The sequence below is a fragment of the Panthera onca genome, chromosome A2 (assembly GCF_046562875.1).
Source record: "Panthera onca isolate mPanOnc1 chromosome A2, mPanOnc1 haplotype 2, whole genome shotgun sequence".
In the NCBI taxonomy this organism is placed as follows: Eukaryota; Metazoa; Chordata; class Mammalia; order Carnivora; family Felidae; genus Panthera; species Panthera onca.
In genome coordinates, this window is record NC_138340.1 from 87,677,676 (window position 1) to 87,695,978 (window position 18,303).

The following is an 18,303-nucleotide window of genomic DNA, read 5'->3' on the forward strand; positions in this document are numbered from 1 at the left end:
ACTATACAGGAAAAAATTATTGTGATAAAATGTTTTAAAATAAAAATAAAAACAAAAACAGCCATAAAATACAGAGTAGTAATTGCCTCTATGTAGCAGAGGCATGCGGAGGGAAAGATGGAGGAAGGTAAAGTAGCCTCTACAATGGGACTGGAGATAACTCTCATTCTTGACTTGGGTGGTGGGTTTACAGGTGTTAACTTCAATATTATGCTTTATAACATGTTTATATTATTCATATGTTTTAAGTATAAAATATTGCATTTCAAAAGACATTAAAAGTTAAGAAATAAATACAAAGTGACAAAATAGATAAAATGGGCTTTGGATATCCTCAAGGTGCTTGATCTCATGGGAAGAAAGAGGGATTTCATACTACATGGATACATATTTAAGGGTAGTTTTGTTTTTGTTTTTTTTTTCATGGTGGAGTCTGGATCCTGCTTATAGAATGATGGGCTAGACTTAGTGGTTTGACCCTCAGCAATTTTGCCTCTGAAGGGGTATCTGGTAATGTATGGAGACTTTTAGATTGTCATGACTATGGGGAGAGTTTTATTGGCATCTTGGAGGGAGGCCAGGGAGAGCTAAATAGTCTAAAACCCACAGGATGCCCTATTCCCCAACTTAAACTTGTTTATAGTATCAATAGTACTGTGGTTGAGAAACCGACAGATATATAAAGCAAAACAGAAAAGATTAAAAATATAGTACCAGGTAAATAATTGAGGGAGCAAGGTCCAGAAAAGATGAGAGGAAAGCTTGGCCCAGAGACTGACACACTACACCTTCAGAGCCTGGAAAGTACTGAAGCACCTTCATTCTCAAGTCCACTTCATTCAACAGAGGGTGCATGACATAGACCTAGCTGTAATTCTGCTGTTACTGAAAACAAACACCCAAGTCCTAACTGAAGTTTCACCGCTAATCATTCTGTGGAAACAGGCGGGGAAGGTACAATATAACAAATGCAGCAGGGGTGAAGTTACCTCAGAGCTAATGAAGCTTAAGCCTCAGGACTCCTTGGTGGTACTTGGCCCTTGTGGGACCCAGGGAAGGACCTTAGCAACTTTGAAATTTATGTTTGAATAAGTCTATTTCCTGAAGAGGTCTGCTAAACCATATACACTTCAGGCCCCACAAAATGAGGCTTTACCCTTGAATGTAAGAAAGTTATTGAATTTAATAATTTGTGTAGCTACTTTCCTTGACATCCTTGTGAGATGGCACCCTGAAGCTTCAATAGCCACAAACTAGTCTGTTTAGTTCCCTAAGACACAGTTTATAAAATCCTACACCACACTCCTGCCTAAGGGTACAGTTAGGCCAAAACAATAAAGGAGAATAAGTACATGATTCAATTTCCTCTGCTCTAAAAGGGGGATCACATTAATGTGGCAAGCTGATACCTCTTGGTCTTATTTCTAAGTAGGAAACAACAGCTGAGGAAAATCATTAGGAGATTCTATGTACATAGCAATCATTTAGAAAGCCTGCTTAAATATGGATTCCAGGGACCATCTCCATGAGGGTTACATGATCCTGACCCAAGGATAACAATTTAAGAACCAGTTCCGTAATGCAAAGATTCTTTTTTTTTTTTTTTTTTTTTAGAAAATTTTTTTAACGTTTATTTTTGAGACAGAGGAGAGAGACAGAGCATGAACGGGGTTGGGTCAGAGAGAGAGGGAGACACAGAATCTGAAACAGGCTCCAGGCTCTGAGCTATCAGCACAGAGCCCGACACGGGGCTCGAACTCACGGACCGCGAGATCATGACCTGAGCCGAAGTTGGACGCTCAACCGACTGAGCCTCCCAGGCGCCCCCGTAATGCAAAGATTCTTAATCTTCTGGGGTTAAGATCCCTTGAAGGATCTTTCCATATTTACATACTTAAAATGTTAATACAGGGGTTGTATTAGTTTATGATGGCTGTGGTATAACAAAATACCATGGATTGGGTGGCTGAAACAACAGAAATTTGTTTTATCTTAGTTCTAGAGGCTGGAAGTCCAAGATCAAGATGTTGGCAAGACTGGTTCCTTCAGAGGCCACTCTTCTTGGCCTATAGACACCTGCCTTCATGCTATGACTCACATGGTATTTCCTTTCTAGGCATGCACCCCTAATGTTTCTTTGTGTGACCAAATTTCCTCATTTTATAAGGATAAAAATCATATTGCATCAGGGTCCATCCTAACGGCCTCATGTTAATTTAACCACACCTTTAAGACCTTATTTCCAAATACAGTCATATTTGAGGTACTGGGGGTTAGGGCTTAAATATATGAATTTTAGGGGACATTCAATCCACAACAGAGATTGTTCTATGGATCCCATACTTAGGATCCCTAGCTTAGATATTCCTTCACAGGAAATCAGAGCACGTAGATGATCTGAGAGAAAAAGAAGAGGGCCATATGGTGAACACCACAGTTAGTGGGGGAAAGACATCCAAGCAGAGAGAGAGAGAGAAAAACCACTGAATTTGACTGGAAAGAGGAGGTCATAGATAGTCTTAGAAACATTTGCATGTGTGTGTGTGCACGCGAGTGTGTGTGTGTGTGTGTGTGTGTGTAATATAAATACTATACATATGTTACATATATAAAGAGATAGCATTTCTTTTAAGAACTACTGAGAAAGTAAAATTAAAGATGATAGTAAAAAGCAAAGAGTATGTGCTTCCACTCCCTCTTACAACTACTAAAATGACAGTAAAGGACACAGTCCAAAAAGGACAAACAGAACTTGAGTAGAGAAGCCAAAGAAATGTCAGCAACATTTTGGAAGTTCTACGACATATGGAAAAGTGTTGACTGGCTTTGCACACTAGAAAAGCTGAAATCTAAATGCTTGCAAGGTGAAGGGAGCCAATAAGCAAGCTGATTCATGAAAAAGAACTTTAGAAATGCTCAGGAATTCAAAGTCTACGGTCTCTCTGAGAATAGGAATGGTGGGTGTGGGTGAAATCAGGAGAAATGGTCGAAGTTTGTACAATAAATAGGCCAGAAAACTGAGGGAAAGAGAATCAAGAGGAAAATAAAAAGAAGGAAAAACATTTAACAAATAATGAACATTTTCCAGAGCTGAAGGCCATGAGGCCTCCTGTAGAAGGCCCAATGTGGATGAAAAAGATCAACTCTAAGAGAAATTTGAGAAAAATTTGAAACACAGAGGTGCTTGGGGTCAAAATTCAGGGTTAGGTTGCAGGCAACAGGTTACATACAAAACTTAGAAATTAAAAAGCCATCAACTTCTCAGAAGCTATACTGAACATCTGAAAACAATGGAACAATATCCTCAAACTTCTAAAGCCAATGATTTTCATTGGAGAATTTTATACTCACCTATCAACTGTATGTGAAGTTTGAATAATATTATTTTGAAACATAAAAAACTCAACATTTTACTTTGACTCCTTATTCAAGAAGTTACCAGAAGGCACACTTCCCCAAAAGGTCGTAATAAACTCAGAAAGAAGACTCTACAAATGAGAGGGAGAGTGGATGCTCCAGGATAATGGTGAAGTTAAACCCTGGGATGCTAAAAGAACCAGAAAGGATATGTCTAATTTAAAAACTGGTGGGGGGTGGGGCGCCTGGGTGGCTCATTCAGTTAAGCGCCCAACTTTGGGCTCAGGTCATGATCTCACAGTTCGTGGGTTCGAGCCCCGCATTGGGCTCTGTGCTGACAGCTCAGAGCCTGGAGCCTGTTTCAGATTCTGTGTCTCCCTTTCACTCTGCCCCTCCCCTGCTCATGCTCTATCTCCCTGTCTCCAAACTAAATAAACATTGAAATAAAAAAAAACTTGTGGGGGGGATGGGCTAAACAGGTGATGGGCATTAAGGAGGGCACTTGCTGCGATGAGCACTGGGTGTTATATATAAGCGATGAATCACTAAATTCTACTCCTGAAATTTAAAAAAAATCTTGAAATTAATGAAAACTGAGAGACGGAGAACAAGTCTGGTAGAGAGTTTGGTGTTTGGTGAAAAATTAGTGAAAGTAATATGAAAATCTAAGCGAATAGAAAAGAAAGGGTGGGGATAATATTTAATCTCGGGATAAAAAAGAAGTGGGATCGATTTTCCTAATTATACTAATCTAAATGGTTATTACTTACTCAAAATTGTGCTATAGCTAAATGAGGGGACAGATAACTGGGGGATGTTGGTATAGTGCAGAGACATTTTAGCTACAGTACTGGAAGAAAAGAACGCTAAAGTCTTCATCTTTCTTAATAGAAAGTGAACAGATACTGTCTAAAATCAATGGTGTCAAGTAAGAACAGTATTAGAAATGTTATTTAGAAAATGGAGGTTAAGAATGAGAAGAAACAACAAAAGAGTTTGAAATAATTTTCTCTAGGGTTTAGGAACTGGCAGAGATGAAGGGATGCTGTTTTTCATCATAAATTATTTTAAGTGACTTTAAAAACTACGGACATTGATCATTTTGACAAACATAAAAGTAAATGTGTATTATAAAGAAAATGTATTATGTAATATTTTTATGCCAAAAAATACTATTGTCTAAATATTTCTGCATGTTTTAAGATTGATTTGGGTCAGAAAAAAATTCAGTTCAACTCAACTCTGTATAAACACAGACTCAAAGTGCTGTCTTTCTCATCACAGTTAACCTTTGCTCGAAAATGCTGGGCACTTGCCTATTTTAATATACTTCAATCCACCGAGTTTAAGGAGCATCTACCTGAATCAATGATATTACCAACAGAACATCAAGGGTTAGCTATACCAAGTTCACACAGCCATTCGTTAGGCTAGGGTTTTTGTAGTATAAATCCTAGATGGATTGCTGGTAAAAGCATGTTCGAACCAAATTCAGATCTCAGGACAGTGGGTGTGGTGACAAGGGCCATTATGCAAAGACTAATGTCAAACACACTAATCCAAAGTCTTCTGGGAATGCAGAGATCAGTGATGTGCTAGAAAAGTTCATTCTTGATAATTTATAAATTTCTCTCCAAATTATTTCATTTTCAATGAATACTTTATTTCTTTCAAAAAGTAATCACTCAGAATATTAAAATGGCTGACAATCAGAAAACTAATTCAAGTAACACCATGCAATAAGTTATCTCCCTCACCCCTTTCTCTCCCTCCTGATACAGTCTGATGTTTCCATACCTCTCGATAGCCATTGCTGATTTGTTCCAAACTGAGAGAATATACAAGATCCTTGCCTCCCACAAAGAGTCTTTCTTGATATTCATCCAGAAGCATTGAGTGGAGATCAAGAAACCCAAAAGGACTATGAAAGATTGATGTTCGATTTAGATCCAAGAGTTCTGAAAGGCAAAAGAAAATGTTCACTCAACAAGTCACAATACCGATACCTTTGTAACACTTTTATCACGGCTCTATTGTCATGCCTATTGGAACTATAGAGTTAACATTCATTTTATGACAAATGTAAAGCCTTTAGAATTTATTAATCAAAGGATTAAAAATACACAGTGCTTTACAATACCATATTAAACACTTGAAAGTTGCTAAGAGAATAGATCTTGAAAGTTCTTATCACAAGAAAAAAATTTGACGTGATGTTACGGATGTTAACTAAACTTGCTACAGTAGGGTATCCATAATATGTATGTATATCAAATCACGTTGTGCACTTCAAATTTATACAATGCTACATATTAATATTTTCTTGATAAAACTAGAAAAACAAAAAAAAAAATTGTTCAACCAGTAAAAAAAAGTATAACTGGGAATAAATTTTAATGTGCACAAAGTAAAATCTTTTATAACTTTGTGACTCTAAAATAAGGTAAATAGTTTATGTTTTTACATAAAAAAAGAATTATCTTTCACAATCTTTATGTAAAGTGCTTTGTGGAAGAATCATTCTATTGTGACTTTTATACTTACTTTTCTATGTGTAATAAAAATTCTAAATATACAAAAATATTCTATTTTTTTTCACAAAAAAATCTTGTAAAAGTGTGTCCATTTAATTCCAGATGAACACCAACTCACAAAAAATGTATCTACTTGAAACTAGTTTTGAAAGTCACATCCATAATCAATTAATGACTACTGACCTTTATTTTACTGATAGAGAAACTCAGGTGCCCAGAAATTAAATGACTACCCTATATCCCTATACATACATTATTACAACAAAAGATCACTCAAATTATATATATACACATACCATGAGGATTAAAGTACAACCGATATGTATGTCATCACAGAAAGTCCTGTACACTGAGAATCTGAAGAGCCACATTCAAGTCTTTGCTTTGCCATTAACTGCCTCAGTCACCTTGAACAATCACTTAGCCTCTTTATTGGCTGATGGTGAGCTTGGCTTCTTCACATGTTAATCACCCTTCTATATTCAAAATTATTAATTCTTTGACTAAATTGCATTTCTAGAGTGGAGGTCATAAAAATACTGTAAAAAAAAATAAATAAATAAACCCAACACCCAGATATTTTAGAGAGTCTTTCAAACTGCAGTATAAAACCTGTATTTTTGGAAGTTTAACAAATTGAAGGAGTATAATTAATAAGTGTAAATATCACATGTGCCATATTTAAGCTTACTTAAAGGGAAGTAGTTAAAATATTCATTTATGACTTTTCATATATTTTAATTATTATAGGGTCTAAGAATATCTTTTTTTTTTAAGTTGTAAGGAATTTTGGATCTTATTTTGATTTATTTATATTGCCTCAGAGAAATTGCTGCCAAGATACATTTGGATACATTAAATTGAGTATCACACACATGATTTAGGCAAAAAGTCAAGAAATTTCATCACTTATGAAGACACTTCTAGAATAATTCCTCAAGTCACATTAAGTTTTTGAATTTAGAAGACCCAAAGAATAGACTATCATTTTCTTTAAACATTTTCACAAAATTAGAGAAGCGTCCTGAGTTGCTTCTTCAATTCTCCACTTTGACCATCACCATACAACAGAATAGTGCCAAGGACTGATTCCTAAGATGTTCAAGCATGTCAGTAGATACATTATTTCAGAATCATGATAGTGACCAAACGTATCAATGCGACAATTTATATTTTTCTTATCAATTTCCACAGGCATAAATCCTTACTGTGATCCTCAATTTTTGCTAAGACACAAACTGCCCTTCTTAGCTGTCTGTGATTCTCTGACAATCTTGACTTTAAGTCAGAAAAGGTCACAAGTATCCATTATGAGTAAATATTTGTGTTTTAAACGTATATCTACATATATCAGGAATAATGGACACAGGCATTCTACAATAGAAACTTTTTTTTTAAAGGCTGTACATATTTTATGCTCTAAGATTAACTCTACTTTTCTACTCGGTTGATTAACATGCCTCTTCCCAAAAGGATCTGAGATGACTTATACATTCAACTGAACCAACAAATTTAATGCTAGAGGTATCAAGATGAAGGGGGAAAATAAAGAAAATAAGACTGGAATTAATTTTATTAACTGAATTTTTTTATTTAATATCCCTATACATTGTTAAAGAAAATAACAAAATGGAACCTAGACTTCCTAAACTTCAAAGTAAAAACCACCATAAAACAATAGAAAAACTGTATCACGTGCTTAGGAATGTTGCTTGGTGTGATGGTTAATCTTATGTATCAACTTGAGTGGATCAGGACTGCCACAACACTTGGCTAAAAGTTACTCCTGGGTGTATCTGTTAAGGTGTTTCTGGATGAGATTAGCATTTAATTGATGGACTAACTAAAGCAATATGGGAGGACATCACCCAATGTTGAGGGTATCAGAAGAACAAAAGGTAGAGGAAGAAAGAACCCACTCTTTTTTTGTTTGTTTTGTTTTTCTACCTGTCTGATTGAGCCAGAATATCAGTTCTCTCCTGCCTCAGACTGAGACTTACATCATCAACTCCCCTGGTGCTTAGGTCTTCAGACTCCAACTAAACCATCATCTTTCCTGTCTCTCTACCTTGTTGACAGAAGCCTGTGTGACTTCTTAGCTTCTGTAATTGCATAAGCCAGTTTCTCATTACATCTCTCTCTCTCTCTCTCTCTCTCTCTCTCTCTCTCATTGGTTCTGTTTCTTTGGGGGAACCCTGGCTAATATATCTGGTACTAAGGACTAAGAGAAACTTCTCCTGAGGTCCTCTAAATGAAGGTGGTGGAAAACACTATGATGAACACCCAACATCACTGAAGAAAATAAGGTATCAAGAGCCATACCTGTGTTTATAATTACATGCTTCAATGCAAGTCAACTGAATTCATATCAAAGTGCAATCTACCAAAAGTGACTTCATGGCCATGATAGCCATGTTAGTAAGGATGTCAATGATTTCAATTAACAGAGATTAATTAAATCAGGCCAACACAGATTCAAGGACAGAAAGGTAAGCCTCATAGTACTGGAAAACCAACAGTAGCACAAGGAATTTGCTTCTTAAGAAATGGTATATCTTTGCTTCTTGCTTTTCTTAATGCCACTTCTTCACTGAACTGATTCTAAAGGGTTTATTCATTAGTTTGTTCATGTTAAATAGGTATGCATTAGCCCCCAAATGTATAACCATCCAGCACTCACCCCACCCCAGGATGACAATAATTTTTGCATCTTTCAATTCAAGTTCCCAAGGAAAAGAATATAATTGGCTTAGCCAGTGTTCACAATTCATAAATTTTTGGCTTCCTATAGACTGGCTGCTTTGGGATGATCAATTAACCATCCATGGTTAAATGTAGAAGACATGTGCAAAATAGTGTGTTCCCTATAATTATGGGGGGTCAGAACCATCACCATAGCTAAGCCTATCTAGTCTGTCTTTATTCATGAATAAATGTATAGTAACAAATTCATTACAAGCTATATTTCCTGTAGACTGAATAAGTTGAGCCGCAGTTTATATATGTTTGATATAATCTTACTGAATTTTGAAGAACATCTTCAAATATGAACATCTGGGTCTTCATTATCCAATCTGAATCCATCCTTCCTAATAATAACTGAATTGTTAAAATTCTTCACTCAATTGGAGAATAAACCTCATGGTCTGCACAGAAAATACTACCTCCATTTTTGTTCTCTTTTGGGATAGGGAAACATTCATCTATCTAATCCAAATGAAATTTTTAGGAATTAAAGTATGATTTATAAAAAGAACACTGTAAAAATTTTTAAAAATTAATAAAAGCAAAGCAGTACACTTGGATAAATTATGCAATTCAAAAATTAAAAAAAAAAACAGAAAAATATTTATTAAGGAAAAAGTTAGGGAAATATATTTATCAGAGCATAGATATAAAAAACTTATTGGGGCGCCTGGGTGGCTCAGTTGGTTAAGCGTCCGACTCTTGGTTTTGTCTCAGGTCATTATCTCACAGTTCATGAGTTCAAGCCCCGCATCAGGCTCCATACTGTCAGTGAGGAGCCTGCTTGAAATTCTCTCTCTCTCTTTCTATGTGTCCCTCTGCCACTCTCTCTCTCTCAAAATAAATAAACTTTAAAAAATTTTAAAAACAAATTACTGATCTTTCAGCATGTTGAAAAAATTTTAAATAAAGGAAAACATCTATTGTCAACTCTTTTTATAAACCGACATGTCATAATGAGAGACAAAAACAAATTCATACAAAAAAGAATTTACCTTCATTAAATACGCAAAGAAATAAATGTGAAAATATCATTTTAAATGGTATTCTATAAAATTACAATAAGCAGTAAAAATGAGGCTCACAGTATTACTATTAGGACTCTTTTGGAGGCCAGTGTAACATTTCTATGATTTCCAAACTTTTCCCACTGAACATGTATCACTTTATTAAAAACACAATTACATCCTTAAAAAAAGGGAAACAAAAGGGAAAGGGATTTCCTCTTATGTTCTGATAGTGTTCCTTTCAGCCCTGACTCTCAAGGTAGTAATGACAGTTAATATTCATTGAGTAGTTATATGTCACATATTGTCTAGGGGCTTGGCATTTATTGTCTCATTTAATCATGTGGCACTTCCATAAAGGAGGACCTACAACTCTTCCCATTTTCTAGATGTTGACAGAGGTTTTAAGAGATCTGGTGCACAGCTAGGGTTCTATGGTCATTGTTAGTACCAAAATTTGTACAAGAGAAGTTGAATGAAGACCTTTCCCTTGAAAAATACATGTGAACTAGTGTGTCTATCACCACTATGAACTCACACAGCTTAGTCATCTCCCATCCTGGTCCCCGAAGACAAAGGTCAAAAAGACTGACTTATTAAAAGCTCGTTCCTTACTAACACCAATTCCAGAACCCATGATATATAAAACTCTTCAAGAAACAACTGAGAAAAATCTTGTCATTAAGTTATTATAATATGTCTGAAATATAAAGCATTTTTACAGAGCCTGATATAAATAGATAAAATGGAAGGTTTTCCCAACACTGAAGAGTGGTATTGATACAAAATAATTCAACAGTGGCAACATCAACGTGAAAATTCACTTTCATATCAATTTTAGTTTTAATTTCCTTTAATATATGTTTTATAAACTCAAGTAACTACAGAATTTTCCATGTTGCCTTGACTTGTAAATTTGTGACATTTTTGGCATCAGACATCTTTTTTGAAAAAAGGATAATGTTTTTAATTTACCACAGAGTTTCAAAATGTATTGAAGTTTTAAGGTATGTATTAGCGAAAGAAATTCAAGCAAGAAGCTTCCCTCCCTCAGACCTTTTTCCTCTTTTTAGTTTTCAAGCCAGCACTTTGTCATATTAATGATTTTAGCTCCAAATTATAGTCTGTGGACTTGTCATATTTACCAAGCAATGGCTAACTTCTTTATCCATCTGCACTGTTTCAAGCTGCCTAGATGAAAGAATTAGAAAACATACAGGAAGAGGGGGGACAAAAGAAACTCTAATCTCAGGTAATCTCCAGACAACACAGTGCAAATAATGGACAGTGCTGACTCGGTTAAAAGGAGAGAGCTCATCTTGAGTTCTTCCTACTCTAAAAATAACATGAATTACTTGGGGGAGGGACTGGACAAAGAAACAAGACTAAACTGATATGCACCAACTCAGAGTTCATCCGGAAATTTTCTCAAGAGGCAACTAATTATTACTGCTAAGCTGCATGCTAATTATCAGCTGTCAATGAAGATATACACAACGGATTTAGTCACTTCCTCTCACGGTCTTTCTTTTTTAACCTGTAAGGGAAATAGTTTTAAAAATCATTGACATCAGTATGTTACAGAAACGGTTCTCTACACTCTGTCAAAATATATTTAAATTCCACACACCCATGTGTAGTAAGAAGGGGGAGGAGGGAGTACACATTTTTCAGTTCTCAAACAAAAACAGATTCCCAAGGGAGGAGTGTTTTCTTCCTCTACTGTCACCTGCAAAGTAGCAACTTCCTGAGACCCAGAAATTTAAACTTGTCATTATTTTCTGAATCAATTATTTTATTCATTGCATGTCTTAAAGTTAATTTAACAATACTGAATTCCATACATAGTAAGTACTGCTAATGAAAATGAAATATAGAAATGAAATAACTTTTAGAAATTTTCTTCTTCTTAATGGTCCCAAAAGGAAAAGGTTTCTTACAAAATGATGATTTTGACAGTTCCAATCAATGATGGCTAATGGCTGGTAAGAATGTTGAAACAAAGTGGTAAAGAAATAAGCAATTAACTTTTTTAAAAACTTTTTTGAAGTTTATTTATTTTTGAGAGAGAGAGGCAGAGAGAGAAACCCAAGCCGACTCCACACTGTCAGTGAAGAGCCCAAATGGGGAGTTGAGCTCACAAGCCATGAGATCATGACCTGAGCCTATATCAAGAGTCAGACACTTAACCGACTAAGCCACCCAGGTGCCCCTACCTGGTTTTTGTTGTTGTTGTTGTTGTTGTTGTTGTTGTTTAAGTGGAAACAGGGGATAGCTCAGTGGTTTGCTAATTCCTCTTTCTAGCAATGGAGTGGCTGGCCTTCATGCATTCTCTGAAATTTTAGATTCTATCTTACAAGGCAAAGGTTCACTACAGGCACTGTGGTGTCCCACGTTTTTAACTATTAACCACTTCCAACAAAAGCAAAAAGAGCTCAAATGTACATATAAATAGCCAGACATTAAAGAGATTTTTATTTCCTTGGTGAAGGAAAACAAAATAGTGTCAGAATTATAAGATTCCTTGTCTTCCTATCTTTTGTAAATTATTTAGTATTAAACATGCTATTCTAGATTATTGGTGTCAGAACTCTACAAACACAAGGTCACAAAAGGGCAAGGTTACAAAGAATCACTGTCCATGAGCTATACATGTATTTGTATGCATGTATTTACTTATTTTCATTGAAGTTTATTTATTTTGAGAGAGGGAGAGAGAAAGAGAGAGAGAATGCAAGCAGGGCAGGGGCAGAGAGAAGGAGAGACAGAATCTCAAGTAGGCTTAGCACTGATAATGCGGAGCCCCATGTGGGGCTCGAACCCACTAACCATGAGATTGTGACCTGAGCCGAAACCAAGAGTTAGACACTTAACCCAGTCAGCCACCAGGCGCCTCTCCATGTATTTAAGTTATTGAACAAAATCATAAAATACAAAGTGCTACTCTCTAAAAGTGAGTAACTAAACAATTTATTTTTGATTGCCTCCTGAATGTTTAATTATGATCACATTTCATGGGAGGCCAAAAGAGCAAGTTCTTGGTGAATTAGTTTCCTAAACTGAACCTGTGTGCCAGGGGTACTCTGGACTAGGATCCTAGTAGGTCATTCATTCAACATTCTTTTAAGGATGTTGTAAACTAGGACATGCTATTCTAAGTGTAACAGGAGGGCCATCAAAGGTTTGAAGGGCAATTATATGACCAGATTTATTTAAAAAATACAAATGGCTTTTAATGTGCATAATGAGCAGAAGGGAGCACAAGTTAGATGAAAGGAGTTTTTTGTTTGTTTGTTTGTTTGTTTTAATCATCAAGTGAGGAAATGGCAGTAGGAAAGCAAATTACCTTGTAAAGGCAGAGACCTGAACAACTATGTGGAAGAAAGCTGGGCATCAAATTTTATACAAGGTAAAGTATTTTTCAAATGTGTATTTATTTTGAGAGAGAGAGAGAGAGAAAGTGTGAACAGGGAAGGGGCAGAGAGAAGGAGAGAGAATCATAAGGAGACTCCACACTGTCAGCACAGAGCCCAATACGGGGCTTGGTCTCACAAAGTGTGAGATCACGACCTGAGCCGAAATCAAGAGTTGCACAGTCAACCAACTGAGCCATCCAGGCACCCCAAAAAGAATTTTTTTTAATATTTAAGTTATTTAGGACTGGGATAACACCATCACTCAATTTGTTGAAAAATTCACGACATATGGACCTCTAGGCACTATCTGGGGGATTTCAGAGAGATATTAAAGATCAACCTAATTCTGTAAAAATAACACAAGTCAGATTTTGGTATCCCTCATTCTATTTCTCTAAAATAATTTTAGATGTGAGGTTTTCCAAGGTTACATGCTTGATATAATTGGGCCCTTTTATTTTATTCTATTTATTTTATTTTTAAGGAAATGCACTTTATAGTTCAAAACCAGAAAGAATGCAGAAGGTTATGATGATAAACTCCCTCGTATCTGGACTTCCTCTTCCTCTGCAGTTCTCAGTCCTTTGCCCTCAATGGCTTAACCATGTCTAGTTTCTTGGATATTCTTCCAGAGTTTCTAATACATATACAACAAGTAAGGTAGACAGGTCTTTAATATCTTCCCAACTTTGTGCACAAAAAAATCATAATATAAACTCTATTCTTTACTTTTTGTTCACTTAATACACCTTGGAAATTTTTCTGTTCAAAACTTAGAGAGGTTATAGTTGCATGGTATTCTATTTTAGGAATCACCTATTGGCATACATTTGAACTCTTTCAAATTTTTGCTATTAAGAAGAGCACAATAATGTATATGCATATGTCAACCAGCATATGTTAAAATGTATTTGTAAGATACATTTTTACAAGTGGAATTACCAGGTCGAAAAAAAACTCCATGAACTTGTAATTTTTTTTTTGCAGATACTGCCAATTTGTCTCAGTAACGATTTTATCAGTTTAAGATTCTACTGCTATATGTACACGTGACTGTTTCCTTGCAGCCTTGACAATATTGTATTATTAAAGTTCAGGATTTTTGCTGATCTGATTGGGGAATTATTATGGGCAAAATAAGGCATCTTTTCACATAGAATACTGTGTCTTTATTTTTATCATTTTTCTCTTTAAGTCCATCCGTAGCCTATTCTTCCACAAGATTAAAGGTGCTTTGTCAACATCTGAATTTAAGAACTTTTCAAACTTAAAGTTTTATGTGACATGAAGTTATGGTTAGGAGATGGAGGTTAAACCCTTAAACACACATGTGCTTCAGCCACATTAGAAATATATTTTTAATGTGTTATGTTTTTGCTTTAGTAAATAGAGTTAATTTTTGACTGGGGTAATTAACCAGTTTGCCAATAACAGTACACACACATACAATGTTATGAATCAGAAGTGGCCAGAGAAAATGCTCAGTCTCCCAGAGGCTGAATTTGCATGTGAACAAACTCCTACACACAAATGTTCAGCTGGGGAGTTATGTACAAACAGGCAATGAGTGGCCTTGCCCACAGTGGAAGTGCTTTAGTCACCATGGTGACAATGGTTTTACAACCAGAGGCCTTGGTGAGATGCCTCCTTTCCTAGGACACTGCTAATGATCCAGACTTTTGGGTCCTCTCATTCATCCTCCCTGCCTTCAGGGCTATGTTTTCCATCTGGCCTCTTCAGATTCCAATTCCCTTAGACTTCTCTGGACTTTTCCTACAGCTCCATTTCTGAAGCTCCCTACTGAATCCATTTTGATTCTCTGGGTTTTAACAATTATTTTTAATCATCCATGATTTTCCAAATCTACTACCCTTCCTTAGATTAACTAGGAGTTCTATTAAGAGCAACAATCTAATATTTTCTTAGTAACTTAATCACTCTAATGAAATACAGGAAATCTGCTCAATATATACTTTCCCAAGGCCAATGCTGTGAAGGTCAATTTTTATTTATGGCCAAGCTTTTACTGAACAGTAACCAATGAGAAAGGCTCTTTCATATGGAGGAAAAAAATGATTCACCCAAAACTGACCTTTAAGCCCTACTCTTAACTCTATAGAGATTTTGGGACACTTGCTTATAAGAAATTCAGAATTCCAAATAACAAATATTTTAGAAAATATGTGAAATATTCAAAGCGGAAGCTAAGAAAGCCAAGAATATATGTGAAATACTGTAATGTTTTCTGTATGGTTAGTCACTGAAAATTTATGTTTGGGGTGGGATACATTTCTACAAGTCCTACAAAATGCTCTTGGTTTTCTAAATGTACTACAGGTCTGATCACCATGAGAACATTTTCTTCGAAAATATTTTCATACAGTCTATGATACTGTCTCCAGCAACAAAGCTTTGATTTCATTCATTCATTCATGTGTTACCTATTTTTTAATGTTAGACATATATAAATGCATTCATTCACAGTAATATTTTAAAAGACAGTTTTTCTGGATTATGCCATTTCACTATGGCTCGGCTCTTGTTCAGTATTTAAAACTTACAGCATAATAAAATACAATTGCTCTATAAATTTACATCATATTCTGTCAGAATTAGATTTAAAATAAATGAACGATAGTACTGTGTAATTCATTCCCTCTAACATGTATTTAACAATCTTGACTTCTGAGGCTCAGTCTATATCTGCACCAAAAAATGCATTTTGTAAGATGTTTTCTGAATTTTGGAAGTTGGCTAATACATACATAGTTGTAATTAGCTTAACCAGCTATTAAACTATGAATATATTTCAATATTAACTCAGAAATATTTTATGCTGTAAAATTAATGTGTTTTCTATAATCTGTATGTTTAATTGAATTTAAGTCCTGCTAAGAAGGTAAAAAGGTCTATTTTTTCATGTTGTATTTGATCATTTTAGTGTTTGAGTAATATAACTGGTTAATACATAGTATTTTTTTTTTTTTCAGTTTTACTGGGATATAACATTATATTACTTTAAGGTATACAACATAATTATTTGGTGTACATGTATATTAAGAAGTGATTACCACAGTAAATTAATAGCAATCACTTCACATAAGTACAATTTTTTTGTGGTAAGAACTTTTATAATCTACTCTTTTAGCAATTTTCAAATACACAATACTGTTGTGTATTGTGTACACAATGTGTTAAATGACTGTTAACTACAGTCACCATGCTGTACATTACATCCTTAGGATTTATTTTATAACTGGAAGACTGTGCCTTTTGAATATCTTCATCCATTTCCATTACCATACATTTTTATATTTTTGTTGAAATTATGTATCTTCCTCTAACAACAATTTTTATTGACCTTTGGCCTATCACATAAAATATTTTATCTAATAAATAACCATCACATAACAAAAAACAAATTAAAATCTGAATCGTGTTTTTACTTGATCATATACTGGTTCAAATATTTGATATCTGAAGTTCTTGAGAGAAACATGACTCTGTTTTTAGGTCCTATATTGACCCCCAAATCCATACTTGTTTAGCTGTCCACTTGCTATTTTCTCTTAGAGTCTAACAGTCTTCTCTGACTTAGCAAATGAAGAATAAACTCTTGATTTCCACCTATAAACAAACTCCTCTTTCAGTCTTCTACTCTCAGTAAATGGCACTTTGAGTCTTGTGAACTACCTGTGATTTGTCCTGATTCTTGTGTCTATGAATACCACATCATGTATCCTCAATATTTCTACTTCCACTCCATGGCTAGACCAGTGAAAGAACCTCCTATTTTCTACCCTCCTATGCTTCTACCCTCCCTTAGGTCCCCTCCTATTATTTACCTTGAAGTAGCCAGTGACTCTCCCAAAATATTAACTTGAGTCATGAAGTTCCTTCCTCTGAATGAAACCTTGCAACTGTTTCCCAATATCCTTAGATTAAAATCTTAGTTCAAAGTCTGTCACAACCTTATCTGTCAGGCATACAACTCAGGCCAGATGTGGCTCCCACTTCTCCTTTGCTCAGGGAGCTCCAGGGCACAGGCTTTAGAGTTTTTCCCTGACTCTCCCCTCTGCCTGATGTGTGCCTCCTGTCCTCTGTGTAGTTAGTTGGTTCCTCACTCTGTGAAGTCTCCCCCATCTAAGGAGTTTCAAGTTCCCATCCAGGCACTTGGTGTGGCATCACTGTCTTGCAACATAATCCTACACTGTATAAATGTTACTTGGTTTTGTTTTCTGTTTGTATTTTTCCTTACTTGTGTATCTTTTTCCTTCTCTGACAAGAAACAAGTTGCACCAGAGGAGAGACTTTTTCCATCATGGTCACTATGATGACCCCAGAGCCTAGTCCAAGGCTAGCCACTTGTTTAGTAGGCACTGGATAAAGATGTGTGAGACAAACAGAATCTCTCTGAATCTCAACTTTTCATGCACGAAATGGTGATAACGATAACTAATTAGTAGGGTTGCTGTAAGAATCATATAATTCATAATGGATGGTCAATATATACGGATTTCTTTCTCCTTTCTTTGATGTTGATAAATTATTGGGCACTGAATGAAAATTTCCCCTGAAGAAATAGGCCTTTCTTAATTATATTCTGTCAAGTGGACATAGTTGCTCTCTAGGCTTCTTATATAGGCTTAGAGTGAAATAGGGAATTTTGCAAGTACATGATTACTATGATCAGTGTAAAGAGCTAGTCTGTATTTTAAGTTAAAACCTTGCTTTGCTCCCAATAGTACTTTGGAATAATTTTCTATTCCTCCTTTTAGTCTACATTTACCTCAGCTGGTAAGAGCAAATTTTCGTTTTTTTTTTTAAATCTGCTTCCTTTCTTCATCATTTATATGCTCAATCTATATTATACAAAACTGTCTCTACCCTTGAAATTTAAAGTTTAAGTACCAAAAGAGCAGGTAAATAAATATTCTTTCATCACTTTTGCTATTACTATCAAAACTTGAATTTCTAGGAGTTTTCCAGCATTTAATTAGGTAGTTGTTTTTATTAAGAAGAGAGTTGTCAATTTCTAGACAGGTGCATGTTTGACTTAGTGTTAAAACATCACAGCGAAACAGCCTGTGCATTCTCATTTCTTGACCTCTAATAAAGAGCTTCAGTCTCATCTTTAGAAATAACAGAGCTTTCTCTAAAGCCATATAATTTAATACTATAAAACATTCTTTCTAAAAAAATGACTTCCAGACATACCATCTGACCATCTAACACACTGAACAT

General features: G+C 35.3%; 1 protein-coding gene across 1 annotated transcript in view; it reads right to left on the reverse strand.

Annotated features, from left to right (window-relative positions):
- The window catches only part of SEMA3E (semaphorin 3E), a 239,004-nt gene that overhangs the window by 104,442 nt on the left and 116,259 nt on the right, over positions 1-18,303 (reverse strand). Inside the window, exon 2 of the mRNA XM_060632356.3 lies at positions 5,155-5,315. Within this exon, the coding sequence (XP_060488339.3) occupies positions 5,155-5,315 (161 nt within the window). The remainder of the gene's footprint in view (positions 1-5,154; positions 5,316-18,303) is intronic.